Genomic DNA, 16904 nt, shown 5'->3' with positions numbered 1-16904 from the left:
TGGAAAGTCTGATGAATTGAGTTGAATTCACCAAGAAAAATCCACACTATAAAAATTCGGATGACTTACTCATGGAAATTCAAATAAATTTCCCGCGGAAATTTGGAGGGATTTTATCCGAGTTCCCATGGAAAATTTATTCGAAAATTCATCCGAATATCTTCGAGAATTTCCCCTTAATTTACAAGGAAAGTTTCTCTCTATTTCATCGGAAAATCCATTCGAATTACCTGAAAAAAATGCTTGGAATTGTCATAGGAAGTTTATTCGAATATCCATGGAAATTTCATCCAAATTTGCATGGGAATTTCATCTTAATTTCCATGGGAAATACATCCTGATTTCCATGGCAATTGGGGGATTTTTTTTCCAAATTTCCATGGGAATTTTATTTAAATTTCCATGGGAAATTCTCCCGAATTTCTACAGAAATTCCTTTCAATTTTCATATGAAATTTCTTCGAATGTTCACGGGATATTTATTCTAGATTCCACGGGAAATTCCACCAAATATGCTCAGAAAATTCCTTTGATTTTTTGGGACATTCTTTAAAATTTCCACCAAAAACTCCTTCAAATTATCAAGGACATTTCCTCCCATTTTCCATGGAAAATTTCTTCGAATTTCTTCAGGAAGTTCCTTCTTGTGTCCACCAAAAATCTCCTCGAATTTCCATAGACGTATTCCTCGAAATTGGCACGGAAAAACTCTTCGAGTTTTCATGGGATGCTCTTTTGGATTTGTATGGAAAAATCCTTTAACTTTTAACGGGAAATGCTTTGAATTTCTACGGAAAATTCTTTCAAGTTTCCGCCAGAAATCCCCACGTTCTTTTAGTGGACATTTCAACAATGTTTGTCACAGAAAGTTTTATCACTTTAGATTGAATATGCAAAAAAAAATTCCCCTGAAAGTGAAAAGAAAAACAACTTTAATGGAATGCCTTCATTTATCAAAAGTGAAGTAAAACTATCCCATTTATCTATGTGGTCAATTTTATTGGGATAGTACTTACTTGTTTTGGACAATTCATAAAGATTTCCAATGCAAAATTTAATGCAAATTCTAATGCTTGAATTTGATCAATCAATCTCACATTGAAAACGATCTAGAGTGTGTCGCTGCAATCAACTCAACAATTGACAGTCGAATAAATCACCAATTCAATGACAAGATCGGGTGTATTCGTCTAGTATTGAATACTTGTTCAAACAATCATATTTTCCATAACAAAGAAAAGCATCGAACATTGAGCATTTAAACTCTTCCAATTTCAACTCCTAAATTTAAACACTCGTTAAACATCGATTTCTCAGTTTGAATTTCCCCTCTCGTTTGTCGTTTTCTATTGTCCTGTGTTTTATTCTATCCTTTCCATCTAATTTTCATTTCTCTTGTTTTCTTTTGTTCATATTTTCTTGTTATGTTTTCTGACTCACGAAGATGTTTTATTAATTCAATTTCTATTTTTCCATTCGTTTGTTCTCCACACGTTTCTTCATATTCTAGCTCGTAGATCGCCTTATCGAGTGGCTAAGAACGTTATTTAATAGATTACACGTTTCACTATTTCTTAATCACACTATTTTGTAATGTAATCAGGAGAACTACAGAATCAAAAGGCAGGCTTAATTTATATTATTTAGTGAACAATGTTGGAAGTTTACAAGAATAAGAGAAACTTTTTGCTGACGGTTGTACGACTTTTTTCCAACTGTAGAGTAAAACAAGTGTATACATATTAGCAGCGAAAAAGAGGGAGTTAAAATTTGCCGTGAATCGAAAGGAGTGAACTTTCTTTCAATTTTAGCTTCCTTGTGTGTATACAATGTAATTTAAAGGAAGAAAGAGGAATGGAAAATTGCTCCAATCAAAACTTTTTGTTTGTTATGCTAAAGTTATAAAAAGTAGTTAGTCAATAGGAGAACAGAGCTATTGAAATGATCTAGAATTAAAAGCCAAATCATCAGTTTCATTATCGTCTTACGCTTGGAGCAATAATACAGGCACAGGAGCAAACAACATCAATAACTTCATCCAGATGTTGTCAACATAAGCGTTATTATTTTTTACATCATACTGTGAAAATCATCTGTGGTCCCGCTAATCATCGTCAAAGAGTCATAATTGTCATTTATGTGCTCTGTGGAAATCTCACCCTTTGTCTCGGAAAAATGAAAAAGTTTGGGTAGTCATCGAGAGTTCTAACGCCGTCTGTTTTCCAACACCGGGGAATGGAAGTCGTTGGAGTTGAAAAGGCTGAAAAAAGTTCGTACCTCTTTCTGTTTTGTGATGAGTTGTGTTTTGTTTTGAGCATTGCTTCGTTGCGTGCTTCCTCGAACTCCGTCGCTGATGGACGCTTTTGTATAAATGATTCAAAAGTTAGCAAATGCGGTTCCCTATAGTCCTTGTATCCCAAAGGTTGTTGTTGGCTGACTATCCCGATTGCTTCCAGTCCAATTGTCAATCAATAGAGTTGTTTGACTTAGTCTGTAACAATTTGCGTAATGTCTAACAAAACTGTAATATTTTTTAATGTTTTTACATGATTTAAAATCAACTAATATTATACTAAAATGTAGATAATTTTTGTCAGTTTTCTGGAGCCAAAAATCAATTGAATAAAAAAGATCCACACTTGTTCCATAATTGATGTTTCGCGTAAAAAATTTAGATCGATTCTTTAATTTGTTTAAGGTGAATATTACCAAAGAACCCATATTTCCTCTAACTTTTTTTTTTAATTAAAACCAAAAATCTAAAAAGTGCTGTTTCTCAAATTTAGTCTAACATTCGACGGATTTTGAATCAACATCAAGCCAACTGTTCTGGCCAATTCACACGTGTAGCACTTTTTCAGTTTTTATTTTCGATTTTATTTAAATAATTTCAGTTCTAGGTGAATAAACGTGAACAATTTGTCGTATTTTGTCAGTCCATGTCAGAGCATTGCTGGCTAAAATTAACGGTTTTCTCTAACAGTGTGTGGAATGAAATAACTACTAACTACAACCTGTTTGGTTTTTATGCTAACACATTTATTCAAATCACTGTAAAAATATCTTTCATTAATTTGCATCATTTTTTCTTCACAGTACGCCAAACCCGTCTGAATCAGCGCAAGTAAATTCGGACCCATTCGAGTCACTTTGACCGACCGTTACAAATTCAAACCAACACATTAAACACACATACATGCATAGATATTAATTCAGATTGCAAACAAGAAGAAAAACAAACCAACAAATGATCGATATGTTCAAAACGAATGCTTTCGTGTCTGTTTGCGTGTGTAGCTTTTGTGTACGATCCGTGCGTCTGCTGCTGGATGGTCGTTTTGCGCATTATGTCCGTATTTGTGTATGTGTAAATATCCTTTAAAGCAACAACAACAACAACAACATCAACACATACACTAGTTCTCCAAAGTCCGTATCCAAACAGTCAAACCACCTTAAATCCTACTGAAACTTATAACACATCAAAACAATGAAAGACCGCAAATGCTAGTGAAAATGCTTCAGCTCAACTGTTCGGTAGAGGCCGGAGGAACAACGAAGGACTATTTGGTGGTGAAAACGTAAGTTGATATACCTTTTCTATGAATGCTATGCGTATTACACTGAGATGTGATGAGACAGCCATTAAAACGGATGGGGCACTGAGAAGCAGACATCTCACTTAGAGTAAAATGCCATCAGAACCATCGTCACGAAAACATTATCGTCCAATGCTAAAAACACTGTGATAGAACAAGCGACAACCAGGTGGCGGTAGTGCGCAAATGTCAAACACAAGCAAAACCGATTGAAGCGCCCTCGGTTGCCGACCGACCACTTACAAATTGTTACATCCATTGTTAAAAAGCTGAACGATGGAACATGTGTTGAGTGAGACGTCCGTTTCTTTGTGAGGGGGGAGTCTGCGCAGGATTATTCGTGTGGGCCTGTAGGCTCCAATTCTAAAATTGATAACCTCACGGTCAAGCATGTTTAATGCAGCGTACACACCGGTCAAGCAGTTTGACCAACATTGACTCCACTTATCGTTTAGTCAAGCATCCATCATGTTCTACCAACAGCGGCGCGAACACTCAATTTATTCGACCAACAATATCACACACGAACGACCGAAGCGCCAACTTAAACACCAACCATCAAAAAATATATGGGGGTTTGTGCGACTTCACCACAAACGCTCAAACGTTGACTCCGCCCCGACAGCTCAAACCAAAATCAAACCGCTTTGATTTTTTCCAACCGAGCCACCAACTGTCAAATGGTTGTTCGAACAACTTCACACACGGTCAAACAAAGCAGCAACCGAAGCATTTTCTTGGGGGTGGAGTCAATGTTAGTCCAACGTGTTTGAGCGTGTGTACGCTACATAACAAACATTCATTCGGCCCCCAGGAAATTGGTCAATTTTTTTTTATTTATCATCAGACTAAGGCCGGAGTGGCCTGTGCTGCACATAAAAGACTTCTCCATTCAGCTCGGTCCATGGCTGCACTTCGCCAACCACGCAGTCTGCGGAGGGTCCGCAAGTCGTCCTCCACCTGATCGATCCACCTTGCTCGCTGTGCACCTCGCCTTCTTGTTCAAGTTAAGTTGTTGGTCAAGTTGAGGTTATTTTTGATCGTATGTAGAGTTGTTTGACTAAACTAATTTATTCTAACTTGGTTCGTTAAACAGCTCGGGTTTACTTTATTTTGGAGACTCAACATTACTGCAAAAAGAAATACTTTATTACTATCGTTGAAGAGAAAAGAGCATATACTGCATCCACCCTCATGCGATTCAGACGAGTGCTCTATTTACTATGACTGCCTCAAAGCAGGAATATTCTACTCAAATTGATACTGCGCCCACTCTCATGGAGCTCATACGTACGCTCAATTGACCGTAATTTAAATTAAAACAAAAAATCGAGAAAGTGTTGTTTTTGAAGATTGGCCTAACATCATTGTTTGAAAACCGTTTTTAAAAGTTTGTTATTCAAATCATCTTAGCAGAATTAAGTTTTTCCAACATGTGAGCTGTCTCATCGCATCTTACGTCACACAACTATCTACACTTTAATCAGGAAAGTACAATTTTTGTTTGTCATCACAATTTAAAAATATCTCTAGGAAAATATATCTGTGGATTGGTAATGAAAGAGTGTCATATGAAATATCATGTTCAGTGATGAACGCAAGACATACACACTCAGATTATATTTCGCTGTTCGGTAAAAAAATTGACGAAATATTTCGGTAAACATAAGAAATTACAGATTGTACGGTAAACTTGTTTTATTTTACCGAATTTTTGTAAAAAAAATCGTCCATTGACATTCTTCGGTATATAAAAATACAGTTCGTACGGTATAAACAAATTATCACCGAATACGGTAAGAACTTTACCGGACAAATCTCGCTTAACTTTTCAAAAGGTCCTAAGTAACATTTTTTTCATGATTTAATTTGAGTATTGCAATCAACAGATTAACATGAAATATATTGATTGCATTATTCAGATTAAATCATGAAAAAAATGTTACTTAGGACCTTTTGAAAAGTTAAGCGAGAAATCGTTAAATTATATTTGAATCACCGAACTTCAGTAAAACAATACTATCTGTCACATAGTGGTGGCCATTTTCAAAATTAAAAGGTTGTTGGAGACACTTTGCTAAATAGAAGCTTCCGGAAACCTTAGTTAGATTATGATTATAGAACAGGTTGGTAGTTGCAGGATCTAATTATTTTTACCTGCTTCTCAAAAATGTATTTTTTTTCAGTCGAAACATTAGACGAAATACATACATTTTATTGGGATACATTTGGTGCCGACGACACTCATCAAAATCTAGGCGGTATGTTGCTACGTTGAATAAACATTTTGAGTGGTAGAAATTTGAATTATGGCTCATGTTATTTGTTTGCAATATATTTGCAAATTAAACGAAAGGAATAGCAAAATAATGTCTGATTATTGCCATTACTTATAAATAGAAAGTTATCCGAAACATGAGAAAGAAATCATATTTACATTCAAAACAAAAAAAGTACCGAACCACCGGTAACTATGGCTTTTATATTACCGAACGTACGGTAGAATTTGACGGATGGTCAAGGAATCTAATTACCGAACTGTACGGTACTTTTTGACAGGTCACCAAAAATCCAATTACCGAACGGACTGTAATATTTTTTTCGATTACCGAACAGATTACCGTACGTTCAGCTGTTGAAAGTTCGGTAAAAAATTACCGTATACTGTGAAATATTCTAAGTGTGTACAACGATCAAATTGTATATATGTACATATAACATCTTTAGTTAAGCTACACTTCTAGTTAGGTATATTTGTTCCTCGAGTTACCATTTATGGAGCCTGGAAAATGCATCTTAAGGTCTGTCCCATTTCCCGACTCAAATTAAGCTTAAAAGTGTCAAATATCGAATAATATTCGCACCTGCATTAATTACAATTTTTCAAAGTAATACGATTCTAATAATAGATTTTTAATTAAAAAAATGTTAATATCTAACCTTATTGAGAAATCTGCAGGGCAGTTGCTCGAGTTGACGAAAATAGCTCAATAATATCAAATGTTGATAAGTTAACAAAACGCGATATAGACATGATTGATATAAGAGATAAAAGATCAGATGGTAATATCATTATTTTGTACTAAAATATCATGAGAAGATCAAGTTATGCTATTTGTAATAAATTATCAATATCATGTGCCGTTGGTTTGCTCTTATTCATGACATATATTAATATTTCAATGATATTTCGGTGCAAATGTTTGATATTTTTGCCAGCTCTTTTGTCTCTTATATCAATCAAGTCCATACCATGTTTTGTTATTCTGTTCATGGCTCCTGCCCGGGATAGGTTTTTCCTGCTGACAATTTAATACAAGACGGTTGATATGCTCAACTAAAAAAAATGACTATAAAATCGCTGTAGAAAAAGAAACACTGGCTTCAGCGGAACTGCTTGAAATTAACTCCCCTATCAGGCACTGAGGCCTTGCGACAAACTAAAACGTCCTGAACACGGTGAAGTTAAAATTTAAAAATACAGTATCGAAAAATACAGTTTGTCACTCCCCGATTTTGTCTACCCCCAATTTTATAACGTTTTGGACCCCATTTTATTACGTACCAGTTTGTCACGTTTTTGACCCAATTTTGTCACCAAAAAAAATGAAAATTTGATTCATTTTATGTTTGCAAATAATACCGCAAACAACAATGATTTTCATTAAATAACTTTTTAATTGAAAATCATATTTGATATTTTGGGTCATCCAAATTTTCATTAGGTTGGCCATCTACAGTTCAAGACAAAATTTTCAAAACGACTTATCTGGTTTTGTAAACAAAAATTCAAACGACGATTTGACGAATCTGATAGTTCTCCCACGCAAACCAACACCATCACCAGGTAGCCGAAACCATCATCTACCTATTGGTGGTGTTGGTTTGCGTGGGAGAGCTTTCAGATTCGTCAAATCGGCGTTTGAATCTTTGTTTACAAAAGCAGATAAGTCGTTTTGAAAATTTTGTCTTGAGTTGTAGCAGTGTTCAACCACATCCATTACGGTGACCTTTGTGTAGCCAGGAGATGCAGTTCAGCCAACAGTAGCAGACATGGCTAGCTTAGTCAAATCCATCAAAGGTGACCTTTCGACGATGGAAGCGGCTTACAAAATTTTTGATAAGAAGTCTGTTTTAACACGCTTCAAAAGCAAAGAAGCGATGAAACTCGTTATTGCCCGCAACGAACCATTCTCGCGCTTCCCTAATAAAAAATCCCAATAAAATTACAATAGAAATTATCTTAACAGTACGATGAAATTATTGGTAATCACGATAAATTCTACTGTAGCTCACAACAGAATAACATTAAAGAATATTGTTTACCACCATAAAGCCTATTGTAAATGGGAATTTTACAATAGAAAATGGGGGTTGTTATGTATCTTTACAATAAGAAATTCGCTTTTTTCTCGAACAAAATTTTGCCATTACAATAAAATCTATTGTAATTCTATTGCCAAAATTTTACTGCCAATAGCATTTATTGTACGTCTATTGGAATAACAATATAGCAATTTCATTGGTATGATATAAGAACAATAGAGTTTAATGTTCAAAAAATATATTGTATTTTTATGATATTTTATTGCAACTCTATTGTATTTTTTATCCGGGTTAGGATCATAGGGACGTTCGAATAATAACTCAACTAGATTCAAAGTTTCGACCGTAATTTATGCTTCTGGAACGAAAGACAAACATCATCTATAACCGCAAGCCATAAAATCTACGCAAACTGCTAAAATTCGCTGCATTGATGAGAATAAAACATTGACGAAGAGAAATCGATCAATACAGTTATGCCCCTATGATTCTAAGCGAGAGAAATACTTCCATTCCAACGATGGTTGGTGATGGTTTGTATGTTCGTGGGGGGAAACACTAGATATGTGCGCATATTTGACCTTCCACCAGAAATATCGGACGCTGACCTGACGTCTGGCAGAGACGTTGTTTATAGATAGAGACCCGCAAACAGTGAAGCCGAAAGTACCAAACGAACCGTCAAACGCGGTACCAAACGAGCAAAGTAAACAAAAATTACCAATCGGTACTAAATGCAAGATAGGTATTGTAATCAACATGATAGAAATTATAAAAAAGTTTGAAAAGTTTAGTAAATGAAGACGTTTTTAGAGTTCTCATAGCAAATTTATAAATGGTATTTAATCATATTTATTGTTGAATATAAGGAAATGGTGAAAATATGTAGTTGGAGCAAACGAAATAACTGCTCACACGGAGAGTCACTTGAAGTTCTCACAAATTTTTATGTTGACGATCGCACATATTTTGTTTGTCTGCTGGCCGTGAAACCAGAATTGCGTTTATTCTCTCCGCGTGTCTCTATTTAATACCATCGTCTCTGACGTCTGGATATCCAAATTTTAGAACATTGAACGTACCGTACGAGAGCGCTTTCCACCAGAACTCATACTTGATATGCTAACTGGCGTATGTGGTCTCTTATTAGGCAAAGATATTAGCATTTTACTGGAGTGTTGTAGGGGTGAATTTATTTCTTTTCAAAGGTAAAAGAAACGAAATTTGCTCAAACCCCTCTTCAGAGAAATGCTAATAACTAAGCCGGGCAAACTCTAATCTTCTCGCGGTTTTCAGCATAACACTCTGTATTTAATTCTACAAGAACTGAATGAGTATCATTGTTCTTGATCGTAAATTGTGCCGTCCAACTGCCAATCACTGTTTTTGGATGTTTCTGCATACATTTTTCCTTATAAACTTCCAACGAGTTTAGCACCGCCCAAACGTTGACCGATTTGGCTGAAATTTTGTCCAGAGCATCAGGGCATCAAATAGAGCCGAATAAGGGGCCCATCGAAAATTTTGAAAAAGTGTTTTTTGAGCCACCCTACTGCATATGTAACATTTTTGGCCAAAATGAGATTTTTATATATGCTGATCCTTGTCCAAAAATTCGTATTCTGACAAAAACACGAAAAACAAACTTTTTTTTAAAGGCTGTGTAAGAAATGTTTTGTTTGTTTGCGAAACTACATATGTGCACGCACTTCGAAGAGCAATTATTAAGTACTGCTTACAGTTTCAGCACTGAAAGTGCCCCAAGGTATTGAGTTTTGCCAAAAACTATTGATCTATGTTCATGATAGAATTAGAGGCGAAAGTATAGATTTTGATAGTTCCATTAGGAAACGGCAGGCATGAAGAATGTTTAATAGAAGCCGAATTGAAAGCGAGCGGCAATATTTGTGATAAATCGCATAACCTTCCTTCCTTCTGTATGAAGTGGGAGGAAAGAATATCAGTAGGGGAAGGTGGGTAGACTTGATCCCCGGGGAGACTTGATCACCCCCTATTTTATCGAAGACTAAAGTAGTTTTGTTCTAGCGTATTTTTTAGTATTGATCCTCTGGACAAATGACCTTTATGTGGTGAGTTATTTTTTGGATTGACAACCTTATTTATTCTGCAGGGCGGTTTGTGTGTTTTGACCTTCCCAAAGATTTTTTTATTGGCCAAGCAAAATTTGATCAACTTTTCATAACAATGACCAAATGCTTTCATTTTTTCACAGCACAATACCATAAAAATGCTTAATGATCTGTACTGATGAAAATGTTAACATTCCATCAAAGTTTTAGGATATTTGGATTTGAAGCTATTGCCTCAATATGGGGACACTTGATCCCTCATTAGTCACCCATACAAAAATTTGGCGAAAAAATTCAAAAAAAAATATAAATCTATTCTCAGGCTTCTATTTTTTTGTAAATTTGACAGATTTGATGAAGGGTTGTTTGGAAAAATTATTTATTACTTAGATATCATAAAAAGGGGATCAAGTCTCCCCAAATTTTAAAATTGCATGTGCTGTTAAATTCAATAACAAAAATCGTTCACGTATACGCACAGCAATTCGAAAATTCCGCGTATTTTGAAGGAAAAATATTTAAAAAAACCTGAGGGCACCTTTCTAATTTTATCAAAACAAGTTCTTGGAGAGGGATCAATTTCCCCCGAATATTTTAAAAGTCGATTTTTGACAGCACTCCAAAAAATCTATTGTGTATCAAAAACAACAATAATTTAAGGACTGTCATACATCAGCAAAGTTAAATACTATATTTCTTAGAGAGTCTGTGTGGAAATTGCGTATGTTTATTCATTTTTGGCTGTGATACATCAGAAATCAGAAAAGGGGATCAAGTCTACCCAGTCTCCCCTATGGAAGCTGATATATCTCCAGCTCCACTGGCAAAAGGAAGGTGGTTTGATTTGCTAATACACCATCTCGTGTTTAAGGGTTTCTATCGACGAGTACTGTCTCTAAATTTCTAATACATCAGCTAGGGGTTCCATTCCCGGAAACAATTTCCCGGGAAATCAATTTTCCCGGGATTCCCGATTCAGAGACAATTTTTCAGACTTTTCAACAACTCTTCAATCATTTTTACACAATGTATCAAGTATCAATCCCTTGAGGTCGAGAGTATATTTTTATCCTTATTATCCTAGTTATTTATTCACGTTACGATTTTGAATTTCGCAAAATTGTTTTATTTCCCGGGATCCCGGGAAATCCCGGGAAGTTAACATTTTATTTCCCGTTTCTCGGGAAGTTGATTCCCGGGAAAAATGGAACCCCTAACATCAGCATCTTGTCGAACAGGATTTTTATTGCGCAGTTTTGTTGTCCCCGTGCGATCGTCTCGTCACAACTTACTCAGCTGTCTAAGACGAATTAAGTACTGTCCATTTAATTCCACCAGTTAATTTTCGTTATCTTTGCAGATACGTATTTCGACCACAACTGTGTGGTCGTCTTCAGTGTCTTGTACTTGACTCGACTTGAAGAAAACAATCGCAACTTACGCTATTTATACTACGCTAGGTACCTAATCTAATCTTATTTGCCTACTTTATTTACCTATACAGTAAATTACTTTATTGTTTAGGTAGAAACTTGAAGAGCCAAGAGCTGCCATTAAGTAATTTACTGTATAGGTAAATAAAGTAGGCATATAAGATTAGATTAGGTACCTAGCGTAGTATAAATAGTGTAAGTTGCGATTGTTTTCTTCAAGTCGAGTCAAGTACAAGACACTGAAGACGACCACACAGTTGTGGTCGAAATACGTATCTGCAAAGATAACGAAAATTAACTGGTGGAATTAAATGGACAGTACTTAATTCGTCTTAGACGGTTTAATACATTCCACTAAACGAGCTTAATATATTTTTCTTACTTAGCTGTCTTGGAGAGAACTTTTCCTCCGATAACTGTCCTCAATTTAATGCACGTTAAGCATTTCTAAAGTTTTAGCATTAGCATTGCTGCGATGTAATTCGTAAATTAGACACTAGTGATACTCATGTTTAACTTTTGAGATCCTTATCTAGAATGCTATCAGAAATCAAGAAGGGGAGTGGTCCTTGATTCCAGTTTTAGACAAGAAAAACAAAAACATGAGGATTACTACTTCTGGCCACGCCCATCTTCACTGTAACTAGCGAGGGAAGGAAGTGTTGTTATGGTACTTACTTAACGAGAGGCCCCCGAGTTAGCTATACCCCATAAGTATTTGTATTTCGTATTTGTATTTGAATTTAAAATGGTCTATCTGACAAACATTCCTAATAGAAAAAAAACTTATTACTAGTTTAACAAACGATTAACCCGATTTACGAAACGTGTAGTTGTCTCGTTAAACTCAAATAAATCTTCGACAGCCGTAAATGCGCGAATACATGCCGAGATCGGTTCATTGTATCCAAACACCGTTCGATGGTAGCGTGGTTGTAGTAAAGTAGTATTCCGCAGTGATCTATTCGGTACACGGAAGTTCATCATGGATAGAAGATCGGGGGCATCAGTTTCAGCAGCTAATAGTTTAGCAACAAACAAAGATTGCTGTATTTTTCGTCGGTTTTCCAGCGTGTCTAAACCTAGCAATCGAAATCTATCAGCATACGGCAAAAAGTTTTCAGGATCTCTCCACGACAAAGAACGGCGCTGAACGTATGGAACTCCTTAATACTCGCTCGAGTCTTAACATACATAGTTTCCAAAATTGGACGGACGAGTGCACAGTACAATGATTTCCAGCAGTGTGGATCAGAGAAATCCTTCGCAACCTTAGAAATGAAGCCTAGCTGCTTTGTTGCCTTTGAAATTATTGCTGAACGGTGCAAATCAAAAGTCATTCTTGAGTCCAGCATGATCCCAAAGTTAGTCACACTTGAGACCCTGTCAAAAATTTTGCCATCAATATGATAGTCGAACAATATTGAAGATACGGTACGGCGAAATGTTATCACTAGGCATTTTTTCACGCTGACGGTCAGTTTATTCCTACGGCACCAGTCGGCAAATAGAGTTAATGATACTTGTAACGCCTGGCAATCATCTAACGTTCGTACAACAATGTAAAGCTTCATATTATCAGCGTACACCAGTTTGAAACATTCACCAAGACCCAAAACAGCATCATTGAAGAAAAGAACAAATAGTAGCGGTCCAAGATTGCTACCTTGCGGTACTCCAGATCTGTTTGTGAAAGGCGCTGACACATAGCCATCGATCTTCACCCGAAGCTACCGATCCATAAGATAGGATTTCAACCAAGATACCTACCAGTTGCGTAGATATTCCAAGACAGGATAACTTGTGTAGCAGAATTTCGTGGTCGATTTTATCGAAAGCTGCTTTCAAATCGGTGTAGACAGTATCTACTTGCGCTTTGTCCTCCATACTCGAGATACATTTCGATGTAAAACTCAACAAATTCGTGGTAACCGATCGCCCGGGCAGAAATTCGTGTTGATCGGTGGATATAGAAGCATTTTAGAAGCATCCAGAATTGCTCCGCACATTATAATCTCAAATAATTTTGAAAAAAGTCTTCTATTTATCTCGCACAATACTCAATATTCTTCAACCATTTATTTCACTCCTAATCGATCCAATAGGGGCCCTCCTTAGTAAGACGCGCAGGCTACAAAGCAAGACCATGCTGAGGGTGGCTGGGTTCGATTCCCGGTGCCGGTCTAGGCAATTTTCGGATTGGAAATTTTCTCGACTACTCTGGGCATTAGGTATCATCGTGTTAGCCTCATGATATACGAATGCAAAAATGGTAACTTGGCTAAGAATCCTCGCAGTTAATAACTGTGGAAGTGCTTAATGAACACTAAGCTGCGAGGCGGCTCTGTCCCAGTGTAGGGATGTAATGCCAATAAGAAGAAGAAGAAGAAGAATCGATCCAATTATAGCAAATAAAAATGTAGATTTCAAACTTTTGCTCTTTGTTGCAACACCACTGAGCCGGAGTGACTCTTTCCACTTTTACAAAACGGTATCATCAGATAAACACCTACCTGAAAATCGTCACAGTGCTCGATACAAGAACCATTGCTTTAAGCTGTTTATCACCACACAATAAATGCTAAGCTCACGCACTTCAATGAATTATTGGCAGTGGCTGATTTTCTACTCGCCGCAGCCACATCCAGGCGCTATAGTATATGTACAAAATAGCCAGCAAGAGTTAACCGCCAGAAATTTGTATGGCGAAAGACATCTAACGCTGGTTTTCTCAAAATTAGGAACTTTTCATGAAAAACTATTTGGTATCGGTTATGAGGGATGGTGTCCGCTACTACGCCTACCAAATATTTTTTCGATTAAAGTGCTTAATTTTGAGAAATCGAAATCGCCATACTGATTTCAGAAAGTTAACTCCTTGTGTGCCGCTGTAAGCACGCTCAAAGCAGTCGATTCATTCTTTCTAGTTGTTTGTAGTACTAGAACTTATACAAATGTATTAGAATACATTTAAAAATATATTCTCAAACAGTACAAAAAATCACCTCGGCCCAAGAACTTCTAGTCGTACAGTGCTGCCAAAAGGCCAGGAGTCTTATTGTATGAAGATAATCCTTCATCGTTAATAGGAAAACTGCCTAACACGTTGACGCTTTCTTGTTATTTATAATTATCTCGATTCCAAAAAGTAAAAAAAAATATTTTACAAGTATTTGGAAGGAATTTGGAAGAGTGAATATATCTTCTCAAATAAATAAAAATTATTATGAATAATATTATCTGGCATCATGTTGTCGTGGAACGTGCATATTTTTGTTTGCGTCGCATTCTCTACCATTTAGAGAGAGAGAGAATGAAAGTAAGATGTTGCGAGATTGAGTAAAATATTGCGTATGCTGAAGAGACTTGGGGTATGCCGGAAAAGCCATCGCTGTGACTGAAATGAATGATGCACCATGTTCATTTAAACCAAACTAAAGTTTTTTAAAATGGCGTTTAACAGAATTATCTATTTTTTAAGCAGATGACAACCCCATTGCAGTATTCCACAGCCCACAAAACTCATTGCTCCTTGTCATAAATATCAATTAAATAATGCAGTCGTACGCATGTTAGGCCGGGAATGGGGGGGTAAGAAACCCTACGTTCGATGGGATCGCCGCGCTTTTCCGTTTTGAATTGACAAAGCTCCAGAATCCTCGTGGGTGTCGTCTAAGATTTGTTTGCACGCGCCATATATATGATTTGTAGAGTGTGTTATTCAAAAAACGATACGCATTACTGGCTTGCTTAAAACTAAGCTTGTTGGTAGGCGTTCTTTCGCACTCTTCTTAAGCATTTCTAAAGTACTGTACAAATAGATAGAATATGCAGTGCCGTAGTTTGCGGTTGGACCTTTCCGAGGACGTCAGCTCTTAGAGTGCGCCGTGCTCTAGAATTACCTACGCAACTAAAAATTAAAGAATTTCATTAGTTAAGAAGCCAATTGATAACAAACCTATCTACTACAAAGTTCGAATGTCTTCCGTAGAATTATTTTCAGTAAGAGCAAACAAAAAATATTTCTGTAAGCCCACCTCAATTATTCAAATGAATAGACACGTTGTTCGTATGCCGGAAGAGCATCAATAAAACATAATCTTCTATATAATAAAAATGAAATGGTCTGTGTTCGTACCCGCATAACTCGAAAACGGCTGGATGGATTTTCTCCATTCCTTCAGCAGATATGTTCGTTATCGTTTCCGACGGGTTTATATGATATTTGCCCATGCGAAAATCACGAGTAAGGTTGAGTAAATCGTGAAAAACTAAAATTTAAATTCGTATGGATATTTTGCATGGGCAGTTCACAACGCGCATTTTCGTCTACTTTGCAGGACAACGTCTGCCGGGTCAACTAGTATTCAATAGAGAACCCGAAAAGGCTGTTGGTTTCATGGTAGGTCCGTGTACACGATGGCGTTCTACAGTTCAATAGGACTTGAGGGTGCTGAACGTTCAGGGCGATTGGAAGTGATTGGCCTATTATTGAATCCAGTGGAGAAAAACACTTCATTAGAGTAGGAGCTGAAGCCTATCAACGACAGCAAAATAAAATTTTCATTAAGAATAACAATTAAAAAAAGAAAGAAATTGGCAATAAAGAAATCAGAGTGTAAGAAACAAATAAATATAATATTTCCGTAAATAACGCAAATTCTATAAACAATAAAGAATTTTCTACAAAACAAAAATAAAAATTTTGTCCTATGGATAAGGCTTTCTCAGTCTGAGGATAATCAAAACGGCTAGATTTTGAAATTACCCGACGTTTCGACCGAATGTATTTGGCCTTTTTCGAGAGAAATTACTGGAAACATATTGCACAATTATGAAACATAACATTAAACAGATATTGAACATATACCTACTCTGCCAACGGTTTTTCGTTCGCCAATTAATGCCTTTTGCATATTTTGGGCTTCTTGTATGCTACCTAATGAACATTAAGAATTATAGGGTGATCTACGGAACATTATTACATTGGACTTGAAAAAGGCCAAATACATTCGGCCGAAACGTCGAGTAACTTTAAATTACTAGCCGTTTTGATTATCCTCAGACTGAGAAAGTCACATCCATAAGCAACTTTATCATTATTGATTTATTGGCATTTATCGGTGAGTACAACATCTGAAGCTCAAAGTAAAGAGGGAGCGCAACAATGAAGAACAGTGTGAATAGATGTCGCAAGCGAGCGACGGGTATGAAGCGAGCAGAAATTGTGTTGTGAGAACAGCATTGTTGAAATAGCTGTTATTTTGCCTAACGTTCACTTTACCCAAGATGATTTTATTCGAACTGCATTTCACTTTTGCTATTCCTTTTTGCCAATTCGTATTCTAAATGCGTGAGGCAAATTTGTTGAAGAATGTTTTGAGAATCATCAAAATATTCCGGAAATTCTATTGTTGACCCTCAAATTGTTATTCTTGGGCCAAGAAATACGAGGG

The 16904-nt window shown here is 36.4% G+C and overlaps 1 protein-coding gene across 16 annotated transcripts in view; it reads left to right on the top strand.

Moving 5' to 3' along the window:
• LOC134205546 (tropomodulin-1) overlaps positions 1-16904 on the top strand; it is a 210870-nt gene that overhangs the window by 190851 nt on the left and 3115 nt on the right. For 9 of the 16 annotated variants that reach the window (XM_062680849.1, XM_062680862.1, XM_062680866.1 and 6 more), the window contains one exon: positions 3097-3581. The exons of 1 other annotated variant lie outside the window; for it this stretch is intronic. In XM_062680849.1, the coding sequence (XP_062536833.1) occupies positions 3097-3154 (58 nt within the window). In that variant the 3' untranslated portion in view covers positions 3155-3581. Of the gene's footprint in view, positions 1-1510; positions 2270-3096; positions 3582-16904 lie in introns of all 16 variants that reach the window. 6 more of the 16 variants (XM_062680856.1, XM_062680859.1, XM_062680860.1 and 3 more) reach the window with 1 other exon arrangement.

This window comes from Armigeres subalbatus, chromosome 1, assembly GCF_024139115.2.
Source record: "Armigeres subalbatus isolate Guangzhou_Male chromosome 1, GZ_Asu_2, whole genome shotgun sequence".
Taxonomy (NCBI): Eukaryota; Metazoa; Arthropoda; class Insecta; order Diptera; family Culicidae; genus Armigeres; species Armigeres subalbatus.
Note: the sequence above shows the minus strand (reverse complement) of the source record. Positions and strands in the feature narration are given on the sequence as shown.